Here is a 17,748-nt window from a genome sequence, read left to right as displayed (position 1 = left end):
GGAAACAGTTTCATTCAATCAATGTGCAAATGGTGTGTGACTCCAACAAGATATTTACGCATTGTTGTGCCAGATTTCCAGGATCTACCCATGATTCTATGGTCCTGAGGAACACAAGAATACCACGCTACATGGAGCGACACGCAGGGCACAGATCCTGGCTACTCGGTGAGTCTCATTCCATGCATGACATCGTGGCCCATTTGATGCGTCAATGACCTTGCAGGAGGGGGGGGGGCTACTTAGCACTATCATTCCACTGACACCCTTTATTCGTCTCATACAGGTGATGCCGGGTATCCACTGAAGAGATGGCTCCTTACACCAATCCGGAACCCACAGAACGAGCATGAGGAGGACTACAACCATGCCCACTCACGTACCCGTGTGGTCATTGAACAGGCATTCGGCCTACTGAAGGCTCGTTTCCGCAGCCTCAGCAGGTCTGGCGGGGCACTCATGTACAGCCATGAGAAGGTTTCTAAGATGGTCATGGCATGTGTCATGCTGCACAACATGTGCATACGTAGGAATGTGCCCATGCCCCCTGACGCTGTACTGCATGCACCTGAAGATGATGATGATGATGAGGGTGGGGATGTGGAGGCACCTCAAGGAGTCCATGAGGCACAGGATGCACGTGCAATCCGACAGAGCATCATAGATGCATGCTTCTAGCAACCACGCATGGTGCCTATTACACGGAAAGGGGACCTGTGGCACTGTGTGTGTGTAGTACAGGCACATTGTGGACTGTACGCCTATGAAGGCCTCGTACGCAAATATCAATGTCCACACATGTCATTGGATGATAATGAGATGCTGTATTGTTAATGTGATTTGATTTATACACCCTATGGACCCGCCACCCAGTGAAGCCCAACACACCCCCTCCACCCTACTACCTCCCCCCCCAACACCAGTGTCCAAATATGCATGCTGTCCGTGGTTGGACGCTATTGCAAGCCCCCTCTACGGGTATCAGGGGCACCCCTGCCCGTGGAGCGCAGGTTCCTGCCAGATCTGCGTTGGGGGCTGCCCTGGACGGAACTTGCCACGGATGATGTCTCTGCCTGCTCGCGTCCATGCATGTCTCTGAGGGTTTGTGAGAGCTCCGAGAGCACACGGCGCACAGCAGCGAGTTCAGCACAAACGTCTTTGGACGTCGCATGCAGTTCCCCCCTCAGGCTCTCGGTGCTTTTCTCCATTTGTGCTCTCAGGCTCTCGGTGCTTTTCTCCATTTGTGCTCTCAGGCTCTCGGTGCTTTTCTCCATTTGTGCTCTCAGGCTCTCGGTGCTTTTCTCCATTTCTCCCCTGAGGCTCTCACTACTTTTCTCTATTTGTGCCCTGAGTGTCTCGGTGGATGTTTCCATGGCTGCCCTGGAACCCCCGCATTCATTTGCATGGTCCTTGAGTAGCGTGGACACTTCCTGCTGTTGCTCGATCAGCAGGTCGAGGGACTGTTGCCTCTGCTGGGCCATGGACATTTGCGGTGGTGTGACAGGGGGGCTGCTCAACACATGTTGCCTTGGCACAGGACTTGTGGGGGTTGGCCAGTCGTCGTCTTCAGGGTGCCCCTGCGTGGTTTCGTCATGGTGTAGGGGATGGAACATGCAGGGGGATTGGGAAAGGTCATGGATGGTACCTACGTCGCCAGCACTGTTTTCCGTGTCGGAGCATGCTGGCATGACAGCTGTGTCACCTATGGTGCTGCTACCACCAGAGGCAGTGCCATCAGATACGTTCTTTGGGGGGACCTGTGGTGCTGGGGTTGTGGACTTGCTGGCTGCTGGGGTGCCTGTTGCAGTCCCCTCCAGTGTGCTGCCACTTGATTCCTGCTGCTGCCGTGTCTTGATCCTTGCACCTGAGGTGGAGGCTCTTGGGACGTTGGTCCTGGCCCTCTTTGCAGGCGTGCTGGTAGGGGTGTCCTGCAGCTCGTCGTTGGTATCGGACCCTGTGGTGGAGTAAAGAGGGGCGAGCGTTAGTTATGGGTCTGTCGGATTTGGAATGGCAACGTATCAAATGCATTGGGGTGGTACATGAGGCTGATTTGGGACTGGGCCTTGGAGGTGGTCTCATTTTCGTGTGGATTGAGGATGCATTCATTTGGCTGCCTGCAGTTAGGGGGTGCATGCTGCACATGTAGGGGTTGTTTATGGCATCTTGATTGATTTGTTTATTCATTCTGACTTTTAGAGGGCGCTGTCAGGGCAAAGTATGTATTGCACTATGGGGTCACATGGTACTGCACATGTTCGTGGTTTGTGGATTTCGCATTGTTTGTCTTGGCCAACCTACCTGATTCTCCGGATGTCGGCACTCCTTTCTCCATCCCTCCGACTCCCTCTATGCTCTCCATTCCTATGGTGGAGGCGCAGATATCCTCCCAGGGGGTCAACTTGATGGGCGACTCTGAACCCCCCCCGGTAGCTGTGGCGATGTTCCTGTTCGCAGAAAGTATGCTGCGTACGCGGATCCGCAGGTCGTCCCACCGCTTGCGACATTGCTGTGGCGTGCGGGGTGTTGTCCCCACCGCACTTACGCGCTGTGCCACCAGGGCCCATATGGCCTTCTTGTTGGCAAGGGCCGTCCTGGTCATTTGACTGGAGAAGACGACGGCGGCATTTTCCTGGAGGGTCTCGGTGAGCACGGTCAGTTCCTCTCGGGAGAAGTGTACCTGCCGCTTGCGGTCACACGCTTTCTTGGCTACCTTTCCCATATTTATTTTTTTAACTGGGGTTGCGAACGGGTTGGGATGTGTGTCAGGGTCGGATTTTTAATGGTTGTGTTGGGATTCGGATTTTATAGTTGTGCGGCGTGCTGTTTCCCGTTCCGGCCACATGCTTTTACTTCCGTTTCCGTATATTTACGGTGCCCGTAATTTGCGGTGCCCGCTCGTTACGGTGACCGCTCGTTACGGTGACCGCTAAGATGGGTGGCGGTATTGCACCTGGTGCAGCGTACGGCGGCGGTAAGGGCCGTTTTGGGGTCATTTCCGCCATCGCAGCCTTTCGGATTCCGCCATGGCGTAATGCTCGTGCCCGATGGGTCGTAATTAGCCGCACTTTGCTCCTTCGTGCAATGGCGGAAACGCTATTTACGCTGTTGCGGTCCGGTCAGTCACTTTCCGCCAGGGTCGTAATGAGGCCCATTGTGTTATCTGCTGTGGTCCGAAGTGCGGGACCACGGCTTGAGACCATCCAAGACTGTGAAAGATTACCTGAGATTCAGGATGGCGCTGCAGCCAGCAGCAAATCAATGGGGCACACTCACGTCTGACCTTGGCTAATGTATTATCATGACACCATGACCAGCGTGAGGCCCCCCTGAGCGCGAGGCCCGGGGCAGTTTGCCCCCCCTGCACTAAATTAGATTCTGGAATCTTTTAATATCCGCAAGCACTTTCCAACTAATGTGTGCTGTTATGCACCGAAACACACCCACCATCCTGCACCATACAGACCAACACAACCTCATAATCAGAGAAATGAACTTTGAGACCACCTCCTCAGTGACAACCCGCCAACTAATTGTACACAGCACTGCAGCCGGTGCCTACACCTACCTAGCCCAATGCCCCTGGCACCACGTCACTCCTACCTATAAGACCGATCATGTAAACCATAACCATCTTTTCTAACTGATACATCGCTCTACGGGCTTCACTTCATAACATTTATCTACCCCTCAACCCCGTTCTCCTCCCTAGATCACTACTCAGCAGAATTAAATGCAGAAGCTTCCACCGGCACACCGGACATGATTTATTTTAGAAAACTGGTAAGAAAACTGTTATATGTAAACAGGTGATTACATCACCATGTAGAACCTGTGCGAGTAGCGAGATAACGGCATCGGAGCTGGGTGGCTGCAGGGGAACTCTCCACAAGAATTAAACCTGCTGAATACTGAAACAAGTGTGTGTACTATTGTTGAGGAAATACTGAGAAACCAACACAACAAAAACACATGTTTACTTTACTAAAAGGGCCACCACGCAGGCCCGCTATACCAATTAGGTTCAGGCATGACCACTAACAACTTGTTCTCTTTCCGTATCTTCCTTGGTGCATTTCTTTCCTCCACCCTTTTACGCATAAACACTGCACCATGTAATGTGCTTGAATATCCAATGTGAAAATGTATAACATGTATTTAAAAACATGCAAACGTGCAATGTAACTTGTAATATATTAACCACTTACGGTATTCACCCTAAATGTGAACACTCACCTAACTGTAATTACACTGCTCCTTAAACACCACTTCACTCAGGTCACTTCACTTGCAAGCTGTTTCTTATCGTTTTTTCTTGTCACTATCATCTGGAGCTTCTAGTATTAGCATGGAATATATGTAACAATATGTCCATTACGGTGCGGTTCAACATCTGCAGCCTTGATAAAGACCCCTGAAACATGCGTCGGCACCTCAGATGTCAATACAACAAGCACTCTAAACCTTTTGAGTCATCCAAGATTGATCATTTCTCCCGCTCCACATAAGTAAACCACCCTGGTTTAACTAGAAATACAAACACCCAGCGCCTAGGTGTCTTTGGCTCCCACAAACCCTTTCTAATAAAATCATCAGTGGAATGCTTGCTGGAGAAGCTGGAGGTGAAGCCAGAGAGATGCGTGCCTGAAGTGCCGACAAGCTGCAGAGGGTTACCAGACATTTGGTCGAAAAAAATTGGTCGACCAGACAAATGGTCGAACCAATTTGGTCGAAAACCAAAAGGTCGAATTTTTTATTTTTTTTATTTTCACCCCTTTTTTTTATTTTTTGGGGGGGTCCCCCCCAACCCCCTTTTTTTCTCTAAAAACGAAAACCCGAAAAATAAATATATAAATAAAAAACAAATTCGACCATTTGGTTTTCGACCAAATTGCGTCGACCAAATGTCATTCGACCAGTTTTCAGTCGACCAAATGACTGGACACCGCTGCAGAGTCGTTGCAGCAGAAGCTGATCGTGGCGGGAACATTCGAGAGGTCTCTGGTAGCAGAGCTGGTCTGAATACCTCCTACAGCAGAGGAGGAGAGGAACGCCGAGCCAGGAGAAGTGACAGCCACAGCGAGCATGCCGTCACGGAGAAGAGCACCTGGAGACAGCGTGCCCAGTAAGAAGCCTGAGTGACTTTTGGACGCTGAGGTGTAGACCGCTTGGGTGTTGCAGGCCGGGTCGCTCAATAGTGATAGTGAGCAAGAGACCGTTTGGGCGATATGAATGCCGGTCAAGTTTGAACTCAGTCCAATTACTGAATACTTTTCATAATCATGATAACATAAAAAAAGAGTGACAGGTTTTGCGAATACTGAACTGTAAAAGAGATGAAAGAAAGTCTAACCTGGAGGCGAGTGAAACCCCACGGTGAATTACATGAAAGTGAGAGTTTCAGCAAGCTTTCTCGAGTGCCAATAGGAGGTTGTAAGCCTTTCCAAGAGTTAAGAGAGCACAAGCATTATCCAGGCCCAAGAGCAGAAAAGCATTTCCAAGTGTTAAGAGAGTGCCAGTATTGATAAGGCCAGGAGAAGGCCAGGGAAAACTATACAATTTAAACTTGTGAATACGCCAGTGAGCAAGATCCCAGCAGAAGAGTTCACTGGGAATTTTATGTTGGTTTTGACAAACTGATCGATCTGAATGAAAGCAAGAAAATAAGCACTTTCTGAATACCGATTTCATTGAAAGCAAGTACTGTTGAAAACTGATCTGAATGAAAGCAGTTTTGTAAAAATCCTTTGCTATAAAGGAACTGAGTAATCTGAGAGAACACGCATTGGCAGGAGCCATAGAAAGCTATGAAAGTCCAACAGGTGAATAGTGGCAAAACAAGCAATGGTAAAGCATCATGAGGACAGTGGCAACGTGTATGCAAGGAGGAAGAGGCAGGACAGGTGTGTGTCGGTTGTGTGATCTGTAATGGGTGGATCTTGTGGTCCGACAACTGTGCCTAGCTCAAGAACACCTACATATGTGAAAGCCACTTAAAATACCTGCAAAAAAGCTTGTAATTGAAACTAAAAGAAATGTGGTGAACTGAAGTTAAGGAACTGTACTTTGTGAAATTGGTGAAACCCGAAGAGCTGGAAAGTATGCCAAAGAACTGTGTTTTGTAAAAGCTGAAAGACTTAAACGCGTGGGGAAGGGAACCCGTTTGCATTGTGAACTATCTTGAAGCTTGGGGAAGGGAACCCCTTTTGCATTGTGAACATTCTTGAACCTTGGGGAAGGGAAAACACTTTCCAAACTATGAGCTGGAAGAAGCTCTGAACTTTTATTTGAACACTTCTTGTTTTGACACTGACATCCCTACACATTGTATACAAATAGCTGTGAGGGCAAGCTTAGATTTTGGACACAGACAGACTTACTTTGGACTTACAGGGGACGCCAAGGAAGCCAACAAACACCAACAAAAACCGTGAGTGTGGCATGGGTGGGGAGTAGAGCAATCACTCTACTCCAGAAAACCCCTGCCACTCTATCTTACCTACCAATAACATAGAGTGCCATAATACTAGCATGTCCACTCTTAGATGGAATTGTGAATGTTAGCATGTCCACTCCTTGATGGAATTGTGAATGTTAGCATGTTCTTAGATGGAATTGTGAATGTTAGCATGTCCACTCCTTGATGGAATTGTGAATGTTAGCATGTCCACTCCTTGATGGAATTGTGAATGTTAGCATGTCCACTCCTTGATGGAATTGTGAATGTTAGCATGTTCTTAGATGGAATTGTGAATGTTAGCATGTCCACTCCTTGATGGAATTGTGAATGTTAGCATGTCCACTCCTTGATGGAATTGTGAATGTTAGCATGTTCTTAGATGGAATTGTGAATGTTAGCATGTCCACTCCTTGATGGAATTGTGAATGTTAGCATGTTCTTAGATGGAATTGTGAATGTTAGCATGTTCACTCTTAGATGGAATTGTGAATGTTAGCATTTAGAAGTACGCCAGATAGCCCTCTGAGAAAGATACACTAGAATTTGCATTTAGAAGCTGTCCCCAATTAGCCTCTCTGTGAAAGTTGAATTTAAAATTGTTCCCACTTGCATTTAGAAGTGTACTCAGTTGCATTCAGAGGCTGCGCCCGATAGCCTCTCTGTGAAAGTTGAATTTAGATCTGTCACCACCCGCATTAGAACTGCTCCCACCTCCATCTAGAAGTGTACCCAATTGCAGTTGAAGTTGCGCCGGATAGCCTCTCTGAGAAAGTTGAATTAGAATTGTTCCCTCTTGCATGTAGAAGTGTACCCAATTGCATTTAGAAGCTGCACCCAATAGCCTCTCTGAGAAAGTCGAATTTATAACTGTCCTCACCTGCATTAGAATTGTACCCAATTGCATTTAGAAGCTGCGCCCAATAGCCTTTCTGCGAAAGTTGAATTTAAATCCGTTACCACCCGCATTAGAACTGCTCCCACCTGCTCCTGGAAGTGTATCCAATTAGAGTTGGAAGTTGCGCCGGTTAGCCTCTGTGAGAAAGTTGATTTAGAACTGTTCTCTCTTACATGTAGAAATGTACCCAACGGCATTTAGAAGTGTACCCAATTGCATTCAGAAGCTGCACCCAATAGCCTCTCTGTGAAAGCTGAAATTTAGAACTGTTCCCACTTGCATTTAGAAGTGTACCCAGTTGCACCTGAAAGTTTGCACCCAATAGCCTCTCTGTGAAAGTTGAATAAAGAACTGTTCCCACTCGCAACTAGAACTGTACCCCGCACCTCCTCAGAGAAAGTTGAATTAGAATTGTACCCTCTTGCAATTAGAAGTGTATCCAACAGCATTTTAGAAATATACCCAATTGCATTTAGAAGCTGCACCCAATAGCCTATCTGATAGCTGATTGTAAAACGGTTCCCACCTTAATTTAGAAGTGTACCCAATAGCATTTTAGAAGTGTACCCAGTTACACTTGAAAGTTGCACCCAATAGCCTCTCTGTGAATGTTGAATTCAGAACTGTTCCCAGCAGCGTTTAGAAGTGTACGAGGGTGTGAACTAGACGATGATAATGACTGAACGAATGTGTGGAGCGGACGAATATGAGGAACGGACGAATTTGTACAACAGACGATGCTTAATATGCTTTGGAATGAAGGAAACACTTGAAAACATACATCATACCACACCCCACGCTTACTCTCCCTCTTACACCACCACTCATCTAGAACACAGAGATACTATGACACCATTCGGTATAACTGTTCTCATATCCACATCTCCCTCTTACTCCACATCACTCTAAGTAATCATTGCTGGATTCACACCCCCCAGCCAGGCGTTCTCCTCAGGCCTAACGCAGCCACACTCGTTCTGGGTAAAACCGACCAGAGCAAACACATACTCCTGACCTCTCAACCACCACACGTACAACTAAGAAGCAGCTACCACTCGATTTCCGCACCAGCTGCACACATACCTAGTGCGCACACGCACTTTTGGACTCCCTCTACTCTCTATACTGACCTGAACTTCGGTTCCCAAGGGCGTTCAACCTACCAGCGCCTTCAGACCATACCAATGGTATATAAGGCGCTATATAAATGCAAAATAACAATAACAATAACAATAACTTCCTTACGCAGACTATCCTCAGTTTAGGTAGGGAAATCCCACCTTCGCATAGGGCAAGATAGGCATTTTTCCAACCTGCTTTTTGTTGAATAAAAGTCTATAGCCCAAAACTTGAATTCAGTTGTCTGTGTCTACTTCATGATGCCTTCGCAGAAAGAACGTGGGAACCAGCGGTTCAGGGCCATACATCTAGATTGGTGCTTTGTTTCCGTGCCTGGCATCCCGGCAATCCTGGTGGAGTTGGCCTATCCAGCGGGCATGCTGTCACCAAACCAGCTGACTGCTTGTCTCTACCTCAAGATATCGAAGACATCCAAGGCCTGCCTCGCATTGTTCCAGTCCTGGATGTCCTGTGCGCACATGAAGTTCCACCTCTCAAGACTGAATTCCTACTGTTGACTAACAACACGGAACACCCTAACATCCAGATCTGGCTCTCTGCTAAGAACCTTGAGGGTTTCACACCCCAGCTGGCCACCTTCAACAAGTCCCTTGGGTTCAACATCGTCAGACACCTCACATTCAAACAGCACATGGCAAGGAAGACACAAATGGCTTGGGACTAACTTTCTCTCCTGCGGAAAACCATCCCAGAAAACAACTTCAGATCTGCTGTCCAAGCCTTGGTCCTCTACCACCTGTGAGGTGGAAATGCCCTTTTGAAAGGCCTTACGGTGACTTCCCTGGCACCCCTTGAGATGTGCGCTGCATGTTGCAGCAAGATTCATAAAAGGACTCCCCAAATTCGACCACATTACTCCGACCTTCATCAAAATGCATTTGCTCCCGCTGGAAGCCTGTATCATCTTCAAATACTGTTGCCTGATCTACAAGGCTGTCACCCTGAAGTCCCCAAGTTACCTCACTGAGACACGACACGTCCGGAGGTCTGTGATCCACCAGAAGTAAGGAAATGTCCAGACTTGAAGACTCCAACGGTGCAGGAAGGAAAGAACCATCTCTGTCTACGTACCAAGACTCTGGAACCCCATCCCCATCCACATCAGACTTGCCCCATCGCTTCTACAGAAAGAGCTTGAAACTTTCCTCCTCAAGAAAGGGTTCCTCTCTAACACCTAGGTCCACACTTCCTGCTCTCCCCAACCTACCTGAGACTCAGTGATCTGCTCCCCACTGTCTCCTACTCTGGTTGCTTGTAGGTCAATTGCGCCCAATTGCCCACCCTCGCCCTCCCCTGTTAGCTCCCTGTTCCTTGTTCCCTCTTTCTCTGCTTTCCTCACTGTATTCTTCCCCCTAGGTATGCAGTAGGATTGAATACTTCAGGACAGCAAGCAACATTTTAGAGCTGGCCATAATCATATCGATTTCTCGAGTGTTTGTCATGCAGTGAGATGTAAAATGATTTACCTGCCAAACATCAGCTAAATTTGAATGTGGTAGGGAAAATATAATCTCATTTGCTGCATGCAATGGGCCCGGGGGCGCTATAGGACCCATCTAATGTAACATCAAGAATGGTGTTGAACACCCACCCAAATGATAAAAGGCAGTTAGACATTTTGTGCATTTATTTAGGATCTGGGAGAAAATAGGAGTCATCAATATTAGGAGCATACATGTTTATTATGGTTTCCTTATTCATTTAATAATACCAGAACCAATAATGAATATCTCCTCTTTGTCTGCCGGAATCAACTGCAATAGGGACACACAACTTTTGCCAATCCAAATTCTCATTTCTCTAGACGATGACGAGTATGAAAGAAGGGTAGAATCGGGTTGGATGAAAAAGTTTGGTGATTCTTCATTTGATGATATATATAAGTGAGTCTCTTGCAAGCAAGCATGGTGGGTGCCAAACCTGTCTAGTGCAGATATGACCCTGTAAGCATTAATGCACTTGTTTAGGTCCTGGATTTTCCAGCTGATCAGTGTTAGGGCATCCAGTCCACCAGACTCTCATCTTACACCTTCAGTCATTGTGTATCAGCAAATATGGGACGGACCTGTCACAATGCTCAAAGTCTCTTCTTTTTTTTAAAACCTTTATTTATTAGACTTGACAACACAAAACAGCAAGAGACGCACACAACATGATAGCAGGGTACAATCCTATACAATAACAGTCAATACTGGTACATTGTAGTCACTTCGGACACACAAAGGAGGCAGGGACCAAATAATATCGCAGATAGTGTGATGAAAGAGTTTCTGCTCATGGGGCGGCAGCAAGAGAAGAAAGGGCGGAGTCGGAGGACTTAGTGTCCGCGCCCGAGTTCATGGTAGACATATAACTACGGAATTTCCGCCAAATGTCCCTTGGCCTAGAATGTGGATGCTGCAACGTGCCCCAACTTTCCTCAGTATCTGACGCCCAGGTGACCGCTCTGAGCCACTGCACTTACGTGGGTGCTCTAGGCCCGAGCCAGTTCATTAATATACAGCGCACAGCCAGCAGCATGCAGAGGCCAGCTAGTTTCCTTGAATCGCGACCCAACTGGGGAAGGTCGTGGAAGAGGCACCGTAGTGGGGATGGGTCTATAGTGTGGTCCAGTATGGTAGATAATGTAGAACATATTTCAGTCCAGAATTGTGCCAGTCGTGGACAGGACCACATCATATGGATATAAGTCGCTTGATCAGAGTCACATCTAGGGCAGCTGGAGGAGAGCTCACTGAACATATGGTGCAACCTGGAGGGGTGTGATGGTACCTGTGCAACACCTTGAACTGTAATAATTGAAATCTAGAATTAAAGGATACCCTATGGGTGCATGCACACATGTGGGACCAGCGCTCATCAGTGATCTCTACCCCAAGATCTTCTTCCCATTTGCATTTTAATGTAGAGAATGATGGTGCCGTCCGGAGCTCGGCGCTTAGGCAGCCATCTTTCTTCTATGCAACAGCGCCCCCACCCCCCGCTCAAAGTCTCTTCTAAAAAGGAGCTCTGCAATGATTGAAATTCAACAAACCATCCAAACTCCCCATTAACAGTACACAGCCTCTACCCACCCTTTCTGTAAATAAAAGCAGCAACTGCTTTAACTCTGGCGCCCGGTCACAGCATACGGCAATATAACATAGCAACATAAATGACCTGTTACATTGCAAATAAATGGACAGGTGACCCTAGGGAAAGAGAAAGAATGGTAGAGAGGAAGAGAAACATAGTTACTTCATTCCTACACATTTTATTTGCCATTCAAGCAACTTTAACTTACCCCCAGCCCCCACCTCCCCCAATCCATTCCACCTAAAGCCTGGAACATTTACTGACAACAGGCCCCAATCCATCATCTCACCCAGGAGACAGAGCCGAAGGTTTCCACAAATTCTATCTTTGTTGAACTGGGAGCTTTATACCCATGCCAAAACTGCCCAGACAAGTAATTACAACGTTTAAAGTGCTCTCAGGGATACAGAGATGCAGACCTGCGTACAAGCACTGGAAGTCCTGCGCCAATGTCCTTATGACACTGGGTCTAGTCTACCGTGCCATATACCCCGTTGTTCTGTAGACTGGGTCTTTTTCAGAGTGATTTAAGATTCTCTACCAAAACAAATATGTGGATATATAAAGCCTTCTTGTTAGCTAATAAGCAGATTATTAAGAAATGGAAAAGTAGTGGGAAGCCTCAGCTTGAAGATTGGATTGAGTGTATGTTGTTGTTGTCAGCCAGAGGAAAAGTATCCTATGCGAAAAGAGTGTCGATTGAAGAATACCAATTGAAATGGGACACCTTTAATGTTTTATTTGCCTAATTCTGCATGTGTCGGTTGCTTCATAATCAGTATATGATTAAGGAATTACTGATTTGGCTCAACCCTCTTTTCCCTCCTTTATCCTCAACTTTAGTTTGTGGTGTATTTGTCTTGTCCCCCAGCCGCCCCCTCCCCCCCTTTGGTGGGTTTTCTAGCCCCTGCAGTTATCTGTATTATTTGTAAGTCTATATGAGGGGAAGAGGGGAATTTTCTCTTATATTATACTTAGGAGGTTTGCACACATATACTGGATTACTTTTTGACTTGTCTCTGCTGTTTTCATTATTTTCTGTCAGCGCTATTGTCAGGTTGTATTGAAATAATGTTGTATTTGTGTATCGCATATATTTGGTTGACATCACAATATATAAATACAATTTAAAAAAAGGAAACTCCACCCTGACTGCAGGTCTATGAAACTTAATATGTGAGTGTAACGCTGCCAAACAATACTCTTAACCTTTGATTTTCGAAGGAATATGATTTAGTGTGCTGAGAGGGACCCTTCAGAATGTTCCTGCTCACAACATCCAGTGACACTGCGTCTAGAAAGTGAATAAATGGAAGTCACCGCCCACGGGCAGACCATTCCTCACAAGAATGTAGATCTGTGGAGTGTTTTGTTAAGCGTGCGTGCAGCACGTTAAGCGTGCGTGCAGCACAGCCAGCCACAGCTCCATGTAAGTGACTGAGGCATCAGTGAAGATGTGGTGTGGGGAACAGACCTGAGAATGTAATGTGTTGTGTTCCATGCATGGAAACCATGTTTTTGCAATCCTATGGTGTTTTTGTGCTCAGATTTCTCTGTTGGAAAACCCTGCCACTAGGATTATTTGTTGAATATCCAAGAACTGTTTCCAGATCTGAGCGTAAGAGAAACCACAAGTTATTAGGGGTCTGCGACTTTCCAGATGTTTTGGGCTACAATTCTCATGATCCTTTACCATTGACTATACTGATGAGAGTTGTTGTTAAAAACATCTGGAGAGCCAAAAGTTACAGACCATGAGCAACTGAGACAGTTACAAAGAAATGGCAGTAGAATTAGCAATAGAGTCCGAGTGGGGATGATAGATCTGAAAGCAATAAGTGCACGTTTAGTTTATGGAGCGGGAACCAGATTCCTCGCATACCCCCATGCAAGCATCACGGTTACCCCTCCATATCATGCTCTATTGCATTGCATGTGTACTGATGGAATGAATCTGCACTACCGGCCTTTAGGAAGCATCTATAGTGATTCCTCACCTGCACTGAATGTTTGATGTACGTGGGTCTCTGACAACCAAAGGCCGTTTCCCAGACAGTTCCCATTTCACCAGTGCATAATGCAGTTCTAATTGGAAGCACTCGAGAGGGAATCCTAACATTTGGTGGTTAGTTATTTAAAATCCATTTATATACAACCCGCTGTCAATTATGGGGCTTCAGATGAGAGGTTGCGAGCATTGATAATGAGATACTATTCTTGAGAGTTTGTTTTTTAATCAATTGAGCAACAGGTCATTAGCTTAATGGTGCACTGCATAAGTGAAAAGTGATATGGGAGCTTCATTACTGGTTATGTATATATTGCAGAGGGGTACAGCACGGGTGGATACGTTCTGTACATAAACTCCAAAGTGCCTGCGTGTTTGTTACGCCATATGTGTGGAGACTGCAGTCAAAAAAGGTTTCAGAAGAATTTAAACCGTTTACATAGTAAATGGGGAAAGGCCACCATAGAGCTTTGTGGTGCACAGTTTATTGTTAAAGCAGGTAGTATACGTTTTTGGATGGCAGCATATATCGGACTATATCAAAGAGTTGTTGCCTCTCTACTAGAAAAGGGAAGAGCAGCCACAGGTGTGATGGGCTCAAGGGGCTGTAGGAGATTTCTGCAGGTGCCTATCCCCTGGTTCCAGACCTTGACTGGCAGACGGATATCAAAGACGAAGTTGTCCGTGTGATGTACAGCAAAAGCACTACTGAACAGAACGTGTGACATAATAAAAGTCTGCTTTACTTTTAGGTTCACAATCTAGACAACTAGTACGTAGTGGTGATATGGGGGAGGGGAGTTGCCTGTGCTTCTAATCTAAGCCAAGGTTATTTTCTGGGCCCAGAATCAACAGGCAAATCTCTCTGTAATCAGGGAGTGATCCAACATAACTGAACATTCATTGCCGAAGCCATGCATGACCTTGGAACTCCTCTGGAGCCTACAGAGAGCCAGTGTTCTCAGGAAGCATATACCCTCCAACATTGAAATTGGGACATGCAGGCTTTTAAGCCCCCCCCCTCCCATTTATGCTATGGCTCATTGAACCGTCATTTTGGATTGGGGTGTAACCTAGATGAAAGACGTAAATGGCTTGCGTAAGCCTACGCCTTCCATTCACGTCATGCCACATTTTCCATAATTTGTATGGCGGATAGGAGGGCACAGCACAACTTTTTATTTTTGCCACTCCCTCTCCACCATACATATACTCCAGCATTTGCACCGGCATGCATTTTCATGCCGGTGCGAATGCTGGGAAAGCCTGTGCAACTCACCTGCCATTTAATGCAGCAAAAAGCCTGCAGACTCCATGGGTATCCATTGTAAATGCTGCCTGCCGTGCATACATGACAGGTGGTGTTTACACTATTTGCACAGCAGAGTGCAAAAGAAGAGGGTAAATGGCGGTGTACATGCTTGTATGCCACCTTTTGCACTCCCCTTTTGCAATCCACGGGCAAATGACGAAATTTTGGCTGGGAGGATCTGGCTGTGCTTAAGTGCAAACGTCCCTAACGCCCAATTACGTTGAGCATTAAAATGAGCTCCAATGTGTTTTACTGTGATGGGTAAAGTTAATGGGTTTCACATAGATTTGATCGAGCCAGGAATTTAGGTTCTCAGCTGTAAATGCCAAATCACCTACTAAGTTTATTCAAGACGCTAAGCACCATCAGACCCCAGTAAGATACAGCGTGGCTGGCATGTGCTTACCTGCAGCCATCTCTCATGGGACATTTCCAGCCATGGTACATCAACAAATTAAAAGGGTCAGGTCACTAAGCGGGTCACGTAGAGGGAGACCTGTCAGTGCCCATGTCTGTGTGCGCAAATCTTGAAAGGGCGAGATGGAGCGGTTGATGGGGCATGCACCCTCTCTCCGAGCAGGGTAACGAGTAGAAGGAGGCAGCGGTCCTAAGCTGCATGTTTTTAATGTTTCTTTTTGGATCTTCTTGTTCTTTCAGTGATCTGCAGAATGCAGCTGCTGGCTCCTTTGCTGCTGGTTTTGCTTCTTTAGCTCTATGTCCAACAGAGCTGGTAAAGTGCCGGCTGCAAGCCATGCACGAAATGCAAATGTCTGGGCAGATAACAGAAGGACATAAGTAAGTATTTTCAGCTCTGTATACATACAACTGCCTCTTTTATGGACGTTACGATAATAATGTGATTTAATATGTTTGCCTTTTTCTTGCAAGCAAATGTCTTCGCATACAGTGTTCAATAAAATGAGTACTGTTACGTTTCATAAAAGTTACACTTAAATCAAGATGCACATCATTTAGCACTTTAAGAATTAGATTACCCTTTGATCTTTAGACATGTCTTCATTTCCAGGGGTATGGATTACTTTCTTAGGTTTCTTCAGGAGGCCCACTGAAATGTCAGCTGCCACTGTACTACAACAGCCACTAGAGTACCCAGTTATATAGCTTTATGACAAACCTAACATTTTCTTGGAAATAGTATACTGCACAAACTACAAAGAACATTCATACAAAGATATAATGGAAATTAATATTATATAGAAAACTTCTGGAACAACAGAAGACGAAAACACTTCTCAGCACATTTGCTGAATATATGAAGAAATTGGAACAACCTTTTCCATTAAAGTGGAGAAAATGTGCACAATCAGTACTGTTTGCAGCAGACGTTCGAGGAATTGTTATTACATAAATCCAACACAAACAAAACAGAAACTTTACCAACAAGACTGGATCCAAACAATGGAAACAAGTAAATCATTTAATGCCAATTTCTTCAATGAGAAGAAACTGCGACAAACGGAAACATATCTTTTAAAGTTTCCCAGCCCACTGTACAAGAATGCATTTTTACGTTTCCGCTTAAACTTATATAAGACGAGAGAGATCCAAGCAAGATGACGTGAAATTGCTAATGCTGATAATCATTGCAGTTTTCCCTGTGATATTCAACGACTTGAGACCCTACAAAACCTTTTGACTGAATGCCCGAATCTCGCTGAGCATCGAACAAAAATACTTGAAACCACTTTTTTAAGACTGTAAAATGTTGACACACGAGACATTGGGCCTCATTATAGGTTTGGCGGTAGCCGTGCCCTTATTAAGAGCACGGCTACCGCCAAACTCACTACCGGCCCCGGCACCCACGAATGGGCCATTACCGGCCCATCACGAGATGAATGGACCGGTAATTGCCCATTCGCGGGTGCTGGTATGGCCGGCCTCCCGATCCCCATTCTGCCGCAGAATGGGGGTCAGGAGCATGGTTGCACCGGCACCGTTAATAACGGTGCCGGTGCAATTACAGGTTCTTCTCGCAGGTGCCGGTCTGCACGCGTGGTCAGACCACGTGTGCAGGGCGGCACCAGCCAGCAGAACTCGTAATGTGGTGGAGAGGTAACAAGGGCGCCGGTAGCACTACCGGCGCCATTGTTGCCTTTCCACCACATTCATACTGAGGCCCATTGTGGCCTCCCACTTGATACCAACCCCAGGGAAAGGATCAGGTAGCGGCTGCCTTTCCCTGGCCACATGGGTGAGGGCTTAAGGCTTGGTTTTCGTGATGACTGTGCAGGATTCATCACAGTAGGCACCAGTGCATATCATGAATACCTCAACATTGTGTAACATGGTATTTCGAATGGATTGTGTCCTCAAACGTATTCCTCATCTATGATATGTAATGTCCACACCTGTGCTGCTTCAGACATTTTTTCGGCAGAAGGTGCCCTGCGTCAATGGCGTTGGGTCGATGTCCCTCCAAGGTCTCCACTTAGGGTGACGTCATCGGATGTTATAAGTAGCACGCACGGCACCGGTAGCCTCAGTTCCGATTTTTCCGCAAACGTGTTGTCTTTGTAAAGCTCGGCGCACATCTGGGTTACTTTGAAGTTACCGAATTATGTCGTCGTCTTCTACCACGACAACCCCGTGGTCGGGCTTCAACAAGTGTCGTGACTGCAGCTCCAAGATGTCGTTCACGGACCTGCATCGTATTTGTCTGTGGTGCCTCTGCGAGGGCCACGATACGGATGACTGCTCGAAGTGCCAGTCGTTGATCTCCAAGGCCTTGCGTAAACGAAAGGGGGAAATGAAGGCAGGAAGGAAATCCAAGTGCCGCAGTGGTTTGCGCCACTCGTCATCGTCAAGACGATCTAGGAAGCAGCATCATAGGTCGCCTT

At 46.5% G+C, this 17,748-nt stretch overlaps 1 protein-coding gene across 2 annotated transcripts in view; it reads left to right on the top strand.

Annotated features, from left to right (window-relative positions):
* The window catches only part of LOC138528424 (mitochondrial ornithine transporter 1-like), a 1,212,095-nt gene that overhangs the window by 925,521 nt on the left and 268,826 nt on the right, over window positions 1-17,748 (top strand). For both annotated transcript variants that reach the window (XM_069640045.1, XM_069640044.1), the window contains exon 4: window positions 15,545-15,682. In XM_069640045.1, the coding sequence (XP_069496146.1) occupies window positions 15,545-15,682 (138 nt within the window). The remainder of the gene's footprint in view (window positions 1-15,544; window positions 15,683-17,748) is intronic.

The sequence above is a fragment of the Ambystoma mexicanum genome, chromosome 7q (assembly GCF_040938575.1).
Source record: "Ambystoma mexicanum isolate Mex_15411 chromosome 7q, UKY_AmexF1_1, whole genome shotgun sequence".
In the NCBI taxonomy this organism is placed as follows: Eukaryota; Metazoa; Chordata; class Amphibia; order Caudata; family Ambystomatidae; genus Ambystoma; species Ambystoma mexicanum.
The sequence above is the reverse complement of the archived record's forward strand: the minus strand, read 5'-3'. Positions and strand labels throughout refer to the sequence as shown.